Source organism: Rhododendron vialii, chromosome 5a (assembly GCF_030253575.1).
Source record: "Rhododendron vialii isolate Sample 1 chromosome 5a, ASM3025357v1".
NCBI classification, from domain to species: Eukaryota; Viridiplantae; Streptophyta; class Magnoliopsida; order Ericales; family Ericaceae; genus Rhododendron; species Rhododendron vialii.
Genome location: NC_080561.1, coordinates 40,419,942 through 40,436,100, shown reverse-complemented (window position 1 = coordinate 40,436,100; position 16,159 = coordinate 40,419,942). Strand labels below are relative to the sequence as shown.

Sequence of the window (16,159 nt, the reverse complement as noted above, 5' to 3'; positions counted from 1 at the left end):
AGCTTTCAAGTTTTGTTTAATTATTTGCACTCCGATAATTAATTTTAATTTTTGTTTTTAATAAAAGTTATTTATTGGTATTAAATTAGTTATTTTTTCTTGGTTATTTTTCACTTTGCGCAAAAGAAGCATGTCTCAAATTAGAGTTTCTTTTATTTCATGTGCAATAATTTGTGAGTAGTCGTATATGTAGGGTTGCGGGATGATTAGCACACCGTGGTCAGTTCTGGCACTGCTCCTATTTTTAAACAATAAAGGAAAAGCAATTTTAGCTTAATAAAAAACATTCGTTAGATGAATTCGGGCATTGTCGAAGACCATGTGAACGGGAGAATGGAGGTCCAAAACTCATTCTCCGCTGCGCTTGGGTAAACAGCAATCATAAAGGTTCGCATCCTTCGGGGTATCTTTTTCTCTCTAAAGTCGAATGTTTTTAAGAACACTGAATGAAGCAGATGAGTCCGGAACTGGTTGCGAGTGCTATGAACTCTATGACCGTACCTTTCTTTTAATTATTTAAAAAATACAATCAATTCCTAGGTTTAGTTAATTTTTCATCAATCGACAATGGGTGGCTACTTAAGAGCCAGTTTAAATAAGTAACAATCCGAGTTTTTAGTCAGCACATATCACCGTCTCTGTGAATTCGACTCCGGACTTACCGGATATTGTGCTACGTCGATCTCTGCCCTACGCTTGGGGCAACCCATTATTTAGGACTAGAAAATCGTCAAGCATTCGCCTATACTGCCTCGCTTTTTATGACAAATAAGCGACAAATATTTTCCTTGTTTACTACTCTCTCTGTCCCAAATTAAGTGTCCCTTTTCAGTATTTGGGAGGTCTCAAAATATTGTCTATATATTTTTATCTGTAAGTTTTTTACATACAATATGGAAAAAAAAACTTATAAGCGACAAAAATTAGGTTTCATCAACGAACGGATACAATTTTTTTTTCTCGGCAAACGAAACAATTTTAGAAATCTCGAAAAGGGTACATTGAGGGAAAAAGAAAGAAGAGCAAACATGCTCAACCATGAAAAAGGAAATACCAAAATTAAAAAAAACCATCCAGCTAGGGGTTGGATGTGTTACACCTCAAACCCATAATTAGAACTTCAGCTTACGAATAGCTTGAAGAAAACATTTAAAATCCTCCGCTACATACACCTTGATATCGAACATTTCTTTCATCCACATTGCCACCCTACTCTTAATCCTCCATGAACGGATACAATTTACGGCGAGAAGTATTTTCCTCGCTGGTTGTTTAATAAAACCACAAAAAAAAGTATTTAATTAATGATTTTGCATTTCAAAAAGCAGGGAGAACGAGAAAGAAATCCTATTTTTGGTAACAGTCTGATCTATTACAACGTGCTAAATGACCTGGTATTTTTTGAGAACCAGATTCCTTTCTTTGTGCTTGAGAAATTGTTCCCACTCACCGTGGGCGGTATCCCGAATAGTCACAACCTCACGTTTTATGTGGGGTGCTACCGCGAATTGATGAGTCCAGCAACAGTACAAAATTCCAACAACAACAGTAGTAGCAGTGCCAAAACTTGGTGTTCGCCCGGTGACTGCTGTGTCCTTGGGATTTTTGGTTCAGCAGATATGGCCTATCAAAAAAAAAGGAAAAACAGCAGCAGAAGATGAAATTCAAAGTGCCAAGAAGTACTATCATATCCTGCATAGCCTACATGATAATTACCTTCCACCTCCGGATCAAACAAACGTGAAAAGTACTCCCAGTGAAATAGTACCCATGCCTTCGGCATCAGAACTCCTCTATGCAGGCGTCAAGTTTATTCCCGCCCACCCAGGAAAGAATCTGTTCGATATCGAGTTCATGGAACCAAAAGGCCTGTTTTGGTGGTGCTGTGGGGCTTGTTTTGTGATCCCGCCTCTCTCGATATACAGCACGACGGAGTTCTTCCTCAGGAACCTCATTGCCTTGGAACAGTGCTGCCCTGGCGTTTTGGAGCACTTTTCGTCCTACGCATGGCTCATGTGTTGGGGTGCTTGGTTATATTTTGAAGTAAATTGGACAAGAGAGTGAGAAAGGATGAGTGAGAGATGTTATAAGGAGGAGTTGTGAAAGGCTTTTTGGTAGATTTTCATTACACAAAATGAGTACAACAAGGCTCTATTTATAGAGCACTTCTACCAACCTACACTTCTCTAGAATTGTCTAGAGATAAGCACATGTGCTTAATTTCATGAAAGATCTCCCATCTTCTAGAATCATCTAATTCTACCCATGTGCATAAATACAATTATTACTTCTACACACTTCTAATACAATTATTACTTCCACACACTTCTAATTATTTTTAACTTAGACACTTATTCTACATTATTCTAGAAGATTACAAATTACATTTTTTTAACATTCCTCCTTAATTTGTAATCTTCATGATCTCTTGAAATTGAGAGAATTTATCTGTTGCCACTGCTTTGGTCATTATGTCAGCTAGCTGCTCCTTCGTGTTGATGAACTCAAGCTGAATTTCTCCTTTCTGCACTAAGTCTCTGATAAAGTGATGTCGGAGCTCAATGTGCTTTGTCCTGCCATGAAAGACTGGATTTTTGCTCATTGCTATGGCTGACATATTATCGCAGTAGATGACTGCAGGGCCTTCTTCTTTATGCTCCATATCAGAAAGTATTCTTCTGAGCCATACAGCTTCACATGCTGCATCTGTTGCTGCAATATATTCTGCTTCTGCTGAGGACAAGGCAATTGTCTTTTGCTTTTTTGAATTCCAATATATAATTTTAGTTCCCAAGCAAAATACTTGGCCAGATGTGCTCTTTCGATCGTCAATTGATCCGGCCCAATCACTATCGGTGTAGCCAATAAGCTTGCAGTCATTCTCTTTTGTATACTTGATGCCAAATTTCTTCGTCCCTTGGAGATAACGGAGGATCCGCTTGGTTGCTGCATAGTGTAGCTTGCTCGGCTCGTGCATAAATCTCGAGATAAGATTTACAGAATACACAATATCAGGCCTTGTATGAGTGAGATAGTTTAGCGATCCAACCAATCTTCGATAGGCCGTAGCATCGACCTTCTCCGCTCCATCATTTAATTGCAATTTCTCATTTAAAGAGAGGGGTGTAGAGACTGGTTTACAGTCGCTCATGCGGAATTTCTTTAATAAGTCTTCAAGATATTTTTCTTGAGAGATAAAAATCTCTCCTTTAGACTGCCTTACTTGAATGCCGAGAAAATATCTCATAAGGCCTAGATCTGTCATCTCATATTCCTTCATCATAGCATTTTTAAATTCATCGAGCATTGCTACATTGGTGCCTGTGTAGATTAAATCATCAACATAAAGGCAAACAATGAGAAAATCTTGCGTACCTCCTTTTTTGACATATAAGGATGGTTCACTTTGGCTTCTTTGAAATCCGCTTTGACAGAAGTACTTGTCAATATTGCTATTCCAAGCTCGCGGTGCTTGCTTCAAGCCGTAGAGGGCCTTCCGAAGTCGATACACTTTGCCTTCTTTTCCTTTGACTGTATAGCCTTGTGGTTGCTCCACGTAAACCTCTTCTTCTAGTTCACCATTGAGAAAAGCAGATTTAACATCGAGCTGATATACGGGAAGCTCGTGATGTGCTGCCAAGGCAAGAACTATTCTGATGGTCTCCATGCGAGCGACAGGAGCAAATGTTTCATTGAAATCCACTCCAGGCTGCTGTGAGTAGCCTTTTGCTACTAAGCGTGCTTTGTGCTTCTGGATTGATCCATCTTCTTTGTATTTTGTCTTATAGACCCATTTGAGTCCGATTACGTCCTTTCCTTTTGGTAGCTCCACAAGATCCCACGTGTGATTTTTCTCGATAGTTGCAATTTCTTCATTCATTGCTTTTAGCCAAATTTCTTCTTTTGCTGCTTCCTCAAAATTATGTGGTTCACAAGTGAAGAAGGCAAAATCACAAGAATCATATATATCTCGTAAGGAACGTACCTTTCTTATTGGATTGAGATCATCCGACGATGAGCTCTCTGGATTGGTTCGTGGGCTTTGATTTGGACCTGGGTCTGGAGTCAAAGCTTCTTGCTCATGTCCTGCATTATCAGCCTCAAAAAGCTTTGGCTCTTGGAAGGAATTGTCCTCCCACTTCCACGCCGCAGCTTCATCAAATATTACATCTTGAGAAATAGTAAATTTATTTGTGTTTGGATTATAGAGACGATAGCCCTTGGATTCGTCACTATATCCGATGAAAATATATTTCTCCCCTTTTTCGTCAAATTTTTCCCTTTTCTCTGAGGGAACTAATGCATATGCAATGCATCCAAAAATCTTTAGAAAATTTACCTGAGGCTTCTCTTTGCTCCACGCCTCATATGGTGTCTTGTTTCGAACTGCCTTAGTGGGAGAACGGTTGAGGATGAAAACAGCAGTATTGACAGCTTCGGCCCAGAATGTGTTAGGAAGCCCTTTGCCTTTAAGCATGCTCCGTGCCATCTCTGCAATTGTCCGGTTCTTTCGTTCTGCCACTCCATTTTGTTGAGGTGTTTTCCGGATTGTAAGTTGCCTCTTGATTCCTTTTTCCTGGCAATAGTCCATGAATGGAGTGTAGATGAATTCGCCACCACGATCTGTCCGAAGTGTCTTTATTTGTCTTCCGCTTTGTCTCTCCACCAAGGCTTGAAATTTGAGGAATACAGAGAAAGCTTCTGATTTTTTGTCAAGGATGTATAGCCACATCATCCTTGTATAGTCATCAACAAAGAGGAGAAAATATCTTTTTCCACCAAGAGATGGTGTTCTGGTAGGGCCAAAAATATCAGAATGCACCAATTCCAAAGGCGCTTTAGCTCTCCAAGCGAACTTTGGAAATGGTAGTCTATGCATTTTTCCATATATACATCCCTCACAAACTTTATCAATTTTATCAATATTTGGTAGCCCTTTCACCATATTTTTCTCCTTTAGTAATCTCATGCCCTTGTAATTTAAGTGGCCATATCTTAGATGCCACAAATATGAGTCATCAATTTTTTCTCCTTTAAGGGCAAAATTTTCATTAAGTGGCATTATTAACGGAAAAACTTTATTTGGAGTCATTTTGACTGTTGCCACTTTAAAATTTTTCTTTTTGTCAATGATGGTGCACTCATCACTATCAAAGTTAAGTGCATAGCCTTTTTGCAGTAATTGCCCCACGCTTAATAAGTTTTGAGTAAGCCCCGGAACATAAAAGACATCAGAAATTAGTCTTTTGTTACCTCCCTTGGTATAGACGGCAATAACTCCTTTTCCTTCGATATTCTGCAGCTTTCCATCTCCGAGCTTCACTTGTGAAGAAACTTTATCATCCAGCTGCACAAACTTTTTACGATCGCCTGTCATATGATTACTGCATCCACTATCCAAATACCAAATGTTATCTGACTCTTGTTGAGCATTCATGCAAGAGAATAGGTGTTCAGCTTCATTTTCTTCTGAAAAATTAGCTTTGTTTTTTTCTTGATTGAACCAGCAATCTCGATCAGAATGATTAGAAACCTTGCATCTCTTGCATTTAAATCTGCAATCTTTGGATGCATGATTAGATTTTTTGCAAATAATGCAAGAAGAGTTAGAGTTACCGCCATTAGGATTTCTCTGATTGTCGTATCCTTTTCCTTTGTTCCGAGCTTGAAATGCATTTTGGCCTCCCTGTCTTTGTCCGTTCATGCCTCCTCCTCGAGATGAGCCCTTCTCTTGATCTTCTTGATTCTTTCCTCCAAAATTGATTTTGCTTTGAAATGCTTGCTCCAATGATTGATTTGTGAACCTGCTCATTCTTTGTTCATGGGCCTCGAGAGAACTCATTAGTTCATGTCGAGTAAGTTTAGACAAATCCTTGGATTCTTCAATAGCGGCTACAACATGTTCAAACTTTGGAGGCAAACTCCTAAGAACCTTTTCAACGATTCTTTTATCCGGAAGGGTATCTCCATAACTTCGAATTTGATTGATAATTCCAGCAACTCGGGAAAAGAACGTTTGAACGGATTCATTTTCCTTCATTGCTAGATTATCAAAGTCTCTCCAAAGTGTTTGAAGTTTAATGGAGATAACCCTATCATAACCTTGATATTCAATTTTTAATGTCTCCCATGCTTCTTTTGAAGTTTTTGCACCCATAATTCGTGGAAAGATAGATTTGCTTACCCCACGTTGAATGTTGAGGAGGGCCAAAGCATCTCTCTTCTTGTTCTCCTTGAATTTCTTCTTCCTTGCTTCCGTCCAAGTTGCTTCTTCTTCGGCATGTGCCGGTGCCTCGTATCCGCTTTCAACAAGATCCCACAATTCTTGTGAGACAAATAAAGTATGCATTTGGATGCTCCAATAGTCATAGTTCTCTCCCTCAAATATAGGGATGAGATTTTGTGCATAGTTGAAAGTGGAAGAGTTGGTCTCCATGGTGGATGAAAGAAGGACAAGGATGGATCGGTTAAACTTGGCTCTGATACCAAAATTGTTGGGGTGCTTGGTTATATTTTGAAGTAAATTGGACAAGAGAGTGGGAAAGGATGAGTGAGAGATGTTATAAGGAGGAGTTGTGAAAGGCTTTTTGGTAGATTTTCATTACACAAAATGAGTACAACAAGGCTCTATTTATAGAGCACTTCTACCAACCTACACTTCTCTAGAATTGTCTAGAGATAAGCACATGTGCTTAATTTCATGAAAGATCTCCCATCTTCTAGAATCATCTAATTCTACCCATGTGCATAAATACAATTATTACTTCTACACACTTCTAATACAATTATTACTTCCACACACTTCTAATTATTTTTAACTTAGACACTTATTCTACATTATTCTAGAAGATTACAAATTACATTTTTTTAACATCATGGACATGCTCATCGACTACGATAAAGACGTCCTAGTGCTCGAAAAGGCCGGAGTATTGCGTAACCACATGGGTCCCACCAAGGACGCCACCGATCTATTCAACAAGCTAGTCAAGGAAAGCAAGTTGGGGCATTACTTCAACAAACCATGCCGCCAAGCCACCGAGTATAGCAAGCGTTTTTGGGCGAGGAACATGGCACACTTGAGACGGACGCATCTCGCTTCTCCGTGGACCTTCATAGCTTTCTGCGTCGGCGTCATGGCTTTCGTCATGTCCTTTGTTGTTGGATTCGTCCGCAGTTTCGGTAAAAAAGGCTAATGTAGCCGTTAAGGAACGAAGAGATCAATGGGGTTAATAAATCAAGTGGGTTCAAAAATTGGTGTGCACACACATATATATATTGATGGTGTAGTAGGAAGTAGTATTGTACGTCCATCTATAAATAGTGTGTTTGTGTGATGTATATTGAGAGAGAGAGAGAGAGAGAGAGAGAGCTAGCTGTGGTATCCCCTTTGGAGGTTTCCATTCCTCCCCCATAATTGTTTATGTGTAAGAGGTTGAGAGTGAGTGTGAGTGTGTGATCAGATGTGTATTATATTGTTTTGAAAGTAATAATATGAGTGTGGTGTGAAAATTCTAATCTCTTATTCCCCTCAGGATGATCATCAACATTTTGTCATGGTTTTCAGGTAGAATTGAGAGTACCTCTAAGGGAATGTTTCTGATCAATGTAAGGCTAAAATGAAATAGATAAGAATTTGTGTCTGGATGGTTAAAATGAAACGCTATAAATTTTGGTGTATAAAATCGACGGCTTAGATCTTGTCAATATATAATTTTTATCCGGGCCTTCGATTTTATAAATTAGAACTTAATTTTTGATATACCTATTAATGTTGGGTCAAACTGATTTTTTTGCATATACACACTACTCTGCGGGTTCTACAAAATGAATAATTCAGATTTTTGTCATAAACTTTCAATGGGGTCCACACATGGCGGCGGTACGAACCCCACTTTCGCACCCTTCCGTAAAGAAGTTAATCTCCAATTTGACATGCTTGGTCAGACGCTTTCCAGTTTCAATTGGCCATGGGTCCAATTCAAGCATGTGAATTTATACTATGGTGACCTACAAAATAACAGTTACCAGCAGCCAATTGTCATTAATTATATTGTTGGTTTTGATTTAAGTGAATACCCAGAGGACGAGGTAATTCGATTAATTCATCAACGGTCTTACTATTGTCAGCCCTCTGGGTTGACGATAAACATACTTAAAGACAAGAAAAACACGTATTTATTTGCACTTTTTACATCCTTTAATACACATTTATACACCTACTATCGTCAGCCCATCACTACAACAAAAATCACATTTTATAGCGTGCGAAAAACGCTATTGAATGTCATAGATAGCGTTCCGGAGAACGCCTTATTAGCCAATGCTATTAAAAGTCAAGACTTTTAATAGCGTTCATTGCACGCTATGATATTCAACCTTTTTATAGCGTTCTTTGCACGCTGTCTTTATCATACTTTTAATAGCGTTCTTTAACCGTTGTCTTAGATAAACTTTTAATAGCATCCTTTGCACGCTATCATATGTCCAAGATTTTTAATAGCATCGACTAATACAGCATTCTTCATAACGCTATCTTATATTTTGCCCGCTATCCTATACTCCTTTTTACAACTTCCCATGAACGCTATATTAGCCAATTTTTGGCATTTTTTTAAAAATTCCATAAATACCAATATAGTGCATTTTCAAATAAGATCATGACAATTTCATTTAAGAAATAAAAATAATTTATTCCATACAATACCAACTATATCCGAACGTTAATGTACAATATTGAATAAAGATTCATTACATTAGCTTGGAAAAACAATTTTCCAACACAAACTACATAAAAGAGTCCGACTAATTAGACTCATTGAAAAAAAAACTAATGTAATTCCCCCTTTCTAAAAATGTAATCATGTACTAGGCCAACAATCTCATGCCGCAGATTTTCTTGAAGCGTACTTCTTTGCCGAGCTTATACCATTTCTGCTCCCAAAGTCATCCACATACCTATAAATATAAAATTATTGAAAGGAACACAACATATTAGAAATATGATTAACTGCAAAATCAAACGCTATATATTCACCACTATAACTTTATGCTGTCATAAGTATAATTTGTTGTAATGCCACATGCTGTCATAAGTATAATTTGTTGTAATGCCACATACTATATGAAGATCATCTCACAGTTATTATCATAAGCACTCTCGTGATGACTTCATGAAATGGTTGTAACTAAGAAGCAAGTACACTAAACAAATCAAATCCTAGGTTAATTTAAAGAAGACAAATCATGAGGATAACTAAACTGAAACTCCAGCAGGAAATTGATCTTTGGCAAACTCAATTTTCTACTTCCTACCAATTCTTGATAAGTTCGATCCTACTTGTTATGCAAGAAAATCCAATTTCGATTTTGAAATGCAAGGAAATGCCAACTATCTTGTGCATTGGGACGATATTCTGAGTTTATTTGGGTTACTAGCAGAATCTTCAGTCTTCTGCTAACTTATTAGAGCAACAAAGGAAAGGTGAAGCAGTGGGGTTGCCTAGACACTAGAACTTTTCTTTCTTGCCTTTCATAAATTTATTTCTAGAATGTGAACCCCTAGATGGTATTAATCTAAATTGACTCTTCTATCAACAAACAAAGTTCATGTTCGAAAAAGTAGATGAATTGGCCATTAAGCTAATTACAAAACAGACTTACCAGGAGCAGCACAGAGATCAAAGACGTGATCTCCCGAGGAGATATTCAAAGCTGAAACACCAGCTCCAGATGTTGCATCAATCCCATATATCTGATTGACAGAAGCAGAGGAAATTGAAGGACACTTGTTCAAAGCTGAAATTGATAATTCGACATATCAAAGAGCTAACATAGATTAAGGCAACTACTAACATGCCCTTTAGATGGTTCAACACTTGGAGATAAAAAGTTTTGTAGAAGTTTCCAACCAGAGAGAGATACCAATCTTAATCATGAAAATCTGCGCTTTAAAAAGATATGCAAACATAACTGCTTCAGATAGTAGACATATCTCTAGTAATATTCAAAAGACAGCAAATGGGACAAATCACTGACATGGTTCACAACTAGACTAGAAAAAATTAAATCTTTTACATCAATCTAGCGGTTAAATAGCCCCAAGTTGCTACCAGCTGAAGAACGACAATTACGTGTAGTAGTGGAAAAGAATTTGTGAGTACAACAATTCTATCACTCTCTACTCTCTAGTAGTGTGCAGGAAAAGTGCGGGAAACAAGTATTAATAAGCTGTAATAGGTATAGATTTTGGACACTTGAGCATAATCTTCTATTGCATAATCTAGTAAAAGAATGTGACCATCTGGCTGCAAATTGAGAACACCATAATACGTCATCGTAGCAATTTGGGGAAGAAAAAAAAAAAGAGCATGAAAAAGATGGTTATGTCAAGCAACACAAAGCGATAGCTACCTTTGATACTTTCTTGACATTCTGTAGTATCAAGTGCATCTTCCTTGGACAAACTGCAGACTACATAAAAATCTACCATGTTAAGTGTTTCATAAAAGCAGTGATGGCATACTCTAGGAAACAACGACAAGAACTCCCAAACACGACAGGAAAAACTATGTTTGAACCAGAAGTATAGAAACAAGCATAAACAAGAAGAAGATCATGTACTGATGTACTTCCCCCCTTGTCTGTTTCTAGACCGCAAGTAAGCAATTACTTATAGTCCACACTTACAAGGTAACAACATTAATAGAAGAAGGCATCATTGTATCATAGAGATCATGAGTCATAACATCACAAAGAAAAGCATTGACTTGGTCTTCATTGAAATCCGCATGTGACTACAATCGGTGGAACAGAAGTTATTTAAACACTGATCAATCGAGTTCATAGAGAAGGGGATTTCTTTGAAGTGGTAGACTGATCATGAACATGATTAAAGGATTGCTGGCAATAGAAGTAAGTGGGACTCAAACAATTATTGAGAAAAGCAGTGTACAACCGTGTCATAATGCCCATCAGTTGAGGCAGAAAGCAACAGCACTGGTATAAGTGTCTTCATCCAAAATAAGAGAAAAGAAGGAACTCTCAGCCCCCCTAAATTTAGGAGTTGAAAGAACAACTCAAATAACATCTGCCAACAACGTACCTAACATGAAACAGCAGCCCCAGATTCAAGGCTGAACCTGGAGACACAAAGCTCCAAGTCCAGAAACAAACAACAGCAAAATCAGCAAAAGAGATGATGAACTTAAAAGAAATTAGTTTCCAAATTCAGAGGCTCTGAGCCTGAAAACAAAGGAACTCCAAACCTAGAAATAGCAACAGAACAACTCTTTGCCCTCTAAAGAGTACATAAATAAATCTATTCTCTATCAACCTCTCGAGATTTAGGAGTTGAAAGAGCAACCAAAATAGTCCACCAGCCAAAACAGCAGCAACAGATACAGTGCTGAACCTGGAGAGACAAAGCTCTAAGTCCAGAACTGTCAGCACTATAAACAGAAACCATCATGGATGAACCTGGAGACAGTGAGACTTCCAGCCCAGAAGCAGCAACAGCACAAAAGGAGGTAGCATACAGATCCGAAAAGGGCAGATGCACCCCAAATAAAAGCCACAAATGGATCTGCTAGGAACAGGAAGCCAAAACAGACCCCAACCAAAGATACAACCCCACTGACCACCCAAACACAGAGAGAAACAAACACCCCCAACCAAAGAAACCAAAAGAAGCCCAAAACAGAAGGAAAACTAGACTCAGACAGCAAGCCACCACAAAAGAAGCCCCCAACCAAATACACTACACCACTCACCACCCAAACACAGAGAGAAACAAACACCCCAACCAAAGGAACCATAAGAAACCCAAAGCAAAAAAGAAAAGCATCCAGATTTCAATTTGTAATCACACCACATTTGAAGTAAAGCATCCAGATTAGCAGGGCATACCCAAACCAAGCCCCACAGAGTAAAACCTCAGACCAAAAATTATAGGGGATTGATAATAACAAACGCATTGACAGTAGGTACTAAGAGCTTAAGGGCAGATTTAAGATTACACCTTTCTTAAAGGAGGAAGCTGGAAGTCTTAAAGAACACAAGAATTTTCTTTACCATCTCTCTCTCTCACACACACACACACACGTGTTATTTCAAAAAACACACAAACGCACGCACACAGATGGTCAACAATAGAAAAGTCACTAAATGTAGAGGCAGTGAATAGGAGCGCAATAATATCCGAGATGTTACTGAACTAATGATTTCATAAACCAACTTGTGCAGGGTGAAACATAATCCCAAATTCAAATTTCTCATATCCCCTATAACAAACAAAACTCGACATGTGCTCACCCAGCCACAATTTTTCCAATTAGTATGCAACAATGGACAAGCCCAACAACACAAAGAAACACACCTCAACAAGTTGAATACAATACCTATTACCTTATGTAGAAGGAAGGTCTTTGCCATCTTTACTATAATACTCCCTGATTGACACCAAAGTTTTCCCTCTGAAATCCTGAATTGTCACCCTTCTCTTCCCTAATAGGTACAATAGAACAAATAAACAAGATAACCTCACTGCCTCAGTCTCAGATAGCTATTGAAAAAACCTCTACACAACTTGCTAACCCTAAGTAATATTTCTTACTTCAATAGAATCAATACAAATACCATGCGTGTGCGTGTTACGCAAAGACAGTCTCAAAAAATAGTATAACCCGAAGATGGTGTACCCAAAGTATTTACTCCCTTGGTCCCAATCTAACAATCTGTTGATTTCACACTATTTAAGACATTTGAAAAAACCATCCATAGTTTATGCTTTATTCTAGTTTAAATAATTTTAAAAACTACTTTGGAAACAACTAATTGAGTTACACAGATAGGTTATGAATTTCATTTTAGGTAGAGACATTATTTGTTAACCTGATCTAAGAGCATGAATACCGAAAAGAGAACAATAATTTGGGACGGGGGGAGTATACGGATATATTCATCTTAAGAGAAACTACAATGGTAAGCCATTTCCCAATCTAAATCAATTCTTTCGCATGAAGTCTCCAAAAAATGAGTTCCTACAGTCGGTCATTTCTTGGCTTAAGAAACGGCTTTACCATTAATCAAGCCAAATTTACGTTCCCCACCTTCCATTTATGGAGGTGTCACTATTTCATAAAGTGCTCATGTCTTGAAGATGCTATAAAATAGTGAAACCTCACAGACTTAATAATACCGGTCAGGTTTTCAATTTCCATTTTTTTTCTCTAGACTCGAATGTAAATGGAACTAAAATGAAAGATGTGTATGAAATAGTATGCATATCCAAGCTCATATAGATACCCAGGCTTGTGGTGTTTCATTTGGGTCACATGCTTAATGCATTCTGAATCCATGTAACATATGGTTGGAATTGCATAATATACTAAGCACTCCAAAGCTAGTCACTACAGGTAGTTTGTTAACGGAGGGGACTCAAAAGTGGTACCAGTATATCACTGCTAAGTGTTCCACCTTAGAACGAGTAACCCGTTCTACAAAACCCCTAATTTCTATGCATACAAAACCCCTAATTTCTGATTAACAATTCAGAATCACAAAACCCCCAAATCCAACCCTAAAACTGTACATATATGTCAATCAAGTATTTAAGATAATCATTCTCGAAGTGGTTGGGTTGGTGCATGTTCGAAAGCGTCTCACTCCACAACTAGGTTTGTGGCTGGGTTTTACATGATCGAAAGCTTCTCACTCTAATTGCGAAGTAGCTGAGTTTGTGCGATGGTTCAATCTGCTGTTTGATGGCAGATTGAGAGAGAGAGAGAGAACCCCATTTAGGTCAGATATTTGGAAAAATAGAGGTGAAGACCAAACCTTTGGCAGGGACACAGAACACAGCGGGTTATCGACTCTTCAACCCCAAAGAAAACGGTGATGCCCTTTATCTCCAAGAAAACGGTGCAAATTTTTTGGCAACGGCAGCGTGCAAGTGGAGAGGGAGGCAACGGTAGTGGTTGAGACGCCGGAAGGGATCGATGCCATTTCTTCCCACATCGATTGGAATTTTCATTGGTTGTCCATCTACTCGTACAGATAGATCGATCGATTCTCCATCTTTTGCGACACCATGCTTGTTGCAGATGAAATTAATGAAGCTAAGTTCAGAGACAGAGAGAGTTGGGTTTGAAATTGAAACGGCGAAGAGAGAGAAAGGGATTTCCCACGAAGGGATTGATTTTGGGGTGTAATATTTCCCCCAAAATAGAGACAGCTTGCCGATCCAATAAAAAATAAAAAATAGAGACAGCTGGTGCCTTTTAGGGGTGAATGCTGTAATTGAGTTTGGTGGAACGCTGTGGAAATCCTTCCGCGCTGCTACAGTGCCGAGAACGCTATAATAGAGACTGGCGCCTTTAAAATGCAACCCTATGATAGCATTTTTTAAAGAATGCTGTTAAATTATGCTATGAAAACTCATGTTTGTTGTAGTGCATTGAGCTGATTTAGAATTTTCCATTCATCAAAGTAGCTCTCTTTAATTTGTACCCAAGCAGCTTCTAATCAAAGACCAGGAATGAAGCAAGTGGTGGAGATGCGCGGGCTTTCCAAATTAAGAAGTAACACTCAACGAGAAGCTATTGACGGAGCTAGCTATCAGCTATGGTTTCTATTCCATAATCTGAACTTCTTTTCATTTCGGAGTTCAAACCGAACTTGCTGTGTATAGTACAACTCTATGATTACACTCTGTGGAAGGTCGTGGCTACAAGATTTCAGTGATTTCTCAAAGCTGGTTGATTCCGGCAGTGGTTATTCTCCTTGTCAACCTGGAGATGAGGGACATGTTTAGACACTTCAGCGATTACTCGATCAGAGGCTGAAAACTGCTGTGGACCCTCAAAGGTTACTGTGATTCAAGAATCACTTGCTATTCGATTTGGCACATTTCGCTTCCTCTGGGCTTCATTTTATAAAGTATAATAGGGCTCTGAATTCTTTGTTAATTTTATTGATCTTTTGCTAGAGTATATAAAGAGGTTACAAGATAAGGCTTACAATGAATACAAAATATTTAAACAACATTTGGATGTACTCTATCCTAACTAACAAGCTTGATGCAAGGACTTTGCTATGGTGATCGAGAAAGATTTTGATGCTTATCCTTTACACGCCCCCGCAAGATGGTGCTCCCATCGGAGACACCAATCTTGGACCATAGAAGAGATAGACGTTCACGAGACAACGGTTTGGTGAGTGCATCAGCTAGCTGGTCCGCCGTGGCCACATGAGAGACTGTGAGAAGACCTTTTGAAACTAAATCACGCACAAAATGGAAGTCAATTGCAACGTGTTTCATGCGGGAGTGGAACACAGGATTGGCACACACATATATTTGTTGTTTTGTGGTTGTATTTCCGATTATGTACTCTGTATTGATTGTTGGGTCCATCTCTGTTGGGTTGGTTGATTCCTTATCAACTCGCTTGGGGTTCTTGGCACATGATTGTCACCGGGATAGGTGCCAACCTCATTGAGATGTATCCTTGTCGTTGTGATGCCGTTTTTCCTTTTCTTTTCCCTTATGTCTTGTATCACCTCTTCCTTCTTAATAAAATCTCTTCTTTTCCGTTCAAAAAAAAACAAAAAAAACATCTGGCACATGCATCCCGAGGATTGGTTGGTGATAGTTCACGGGTGACCTACCACTTTGTGACACAGATGTTAATTACCTCGGTGATGTATGTATAGTATCTCGAGCTAGATGATTTTCGGAACTACCAAAAAATTGTGACATTTTAGTCGTCTTTTTCTTTAATATATATGCTTTTCCCTAGCGGAACTGCCTTATTCGTTTGGAGTTTCTTCTTGTTCAATTCCTTTTGTCAGCCTAACAGTTGTATGTGGTCTTTAGTATGTCAAGTATATAAGAGTGAGGAAATGGGCTTAGATGAAAAGTCATTTGGGGGCTTTTGCTTTTTTACTTTGTGTAACTATTTCAGGCAGAAGAATATGTGGTTTGTCTCAAATGTACGAATGCATCTTTTTCTTCCTTCCCTTGTCAAAGTATCATTTACTGTTTGGTTTCAATAGTTGGTTGCCATTTGCTGGTGAATGGTTCGACGGAAATAGACATCCAGACAAAATTATCCTTCCTCAGCTCTTTTTTCTATCTTTTGGAATACATTCTAAACTTGAT

General features: G+C 38.5%; 2 protein-coding genes across 4 annotated transcripts in view; one reads left to right on the top strand and one right to left on the bottom strand.

The window, feature by feature from the left end:
* LOC131325968 (putative serine/threonine-protein kinase) overlaps window positions 1-16,159 on the top strand; it is a 70,114-nt gene that overhangs the window by 9,263 nt on the left and 44,692 nt on the right. The gene's annotated exons all lie outside the window — the stretch shown is intronic.
* LOC131325971 (uncharacterized) lies at window positions 8,714-13,257 on the bottom strand. Of its 3 annotated transcripts, XM_058358496.1 has the most exons (4): window positions 12,406-13,257; window positions 10,690-10,796; window positions 10,414-10,466; window positions 9,761-10,307 (listed from the first exon to the last, which is right to left on the bottom strand). In XM_058358496.1, exons 1-4 carry the CDS (start codon window positions 12,430-12,432, stop codon window positions 10,174-10,176), a joined length of 321 nt encoding a protein of 106 aa, XP_058214479.1. In that variant the 5' UTR covers window positions 12,433-13,257; the 3' UTR covers window positions 9,761-10,173. The 3 variants fall into 3 exon arrangements, 1 of the variants encoding a protein (XP_058214479.1); XR_009199886.1 differs by lacking the exons at window positions 9,761-10,307; window positions 10,414-10,466; window positions 10,690-10,796 and adding exons at window positions 8,714-8,958; window positions 9,664-9,754; XR_009199887.1 differs by lacking the exon at window positions 10,690-10,796.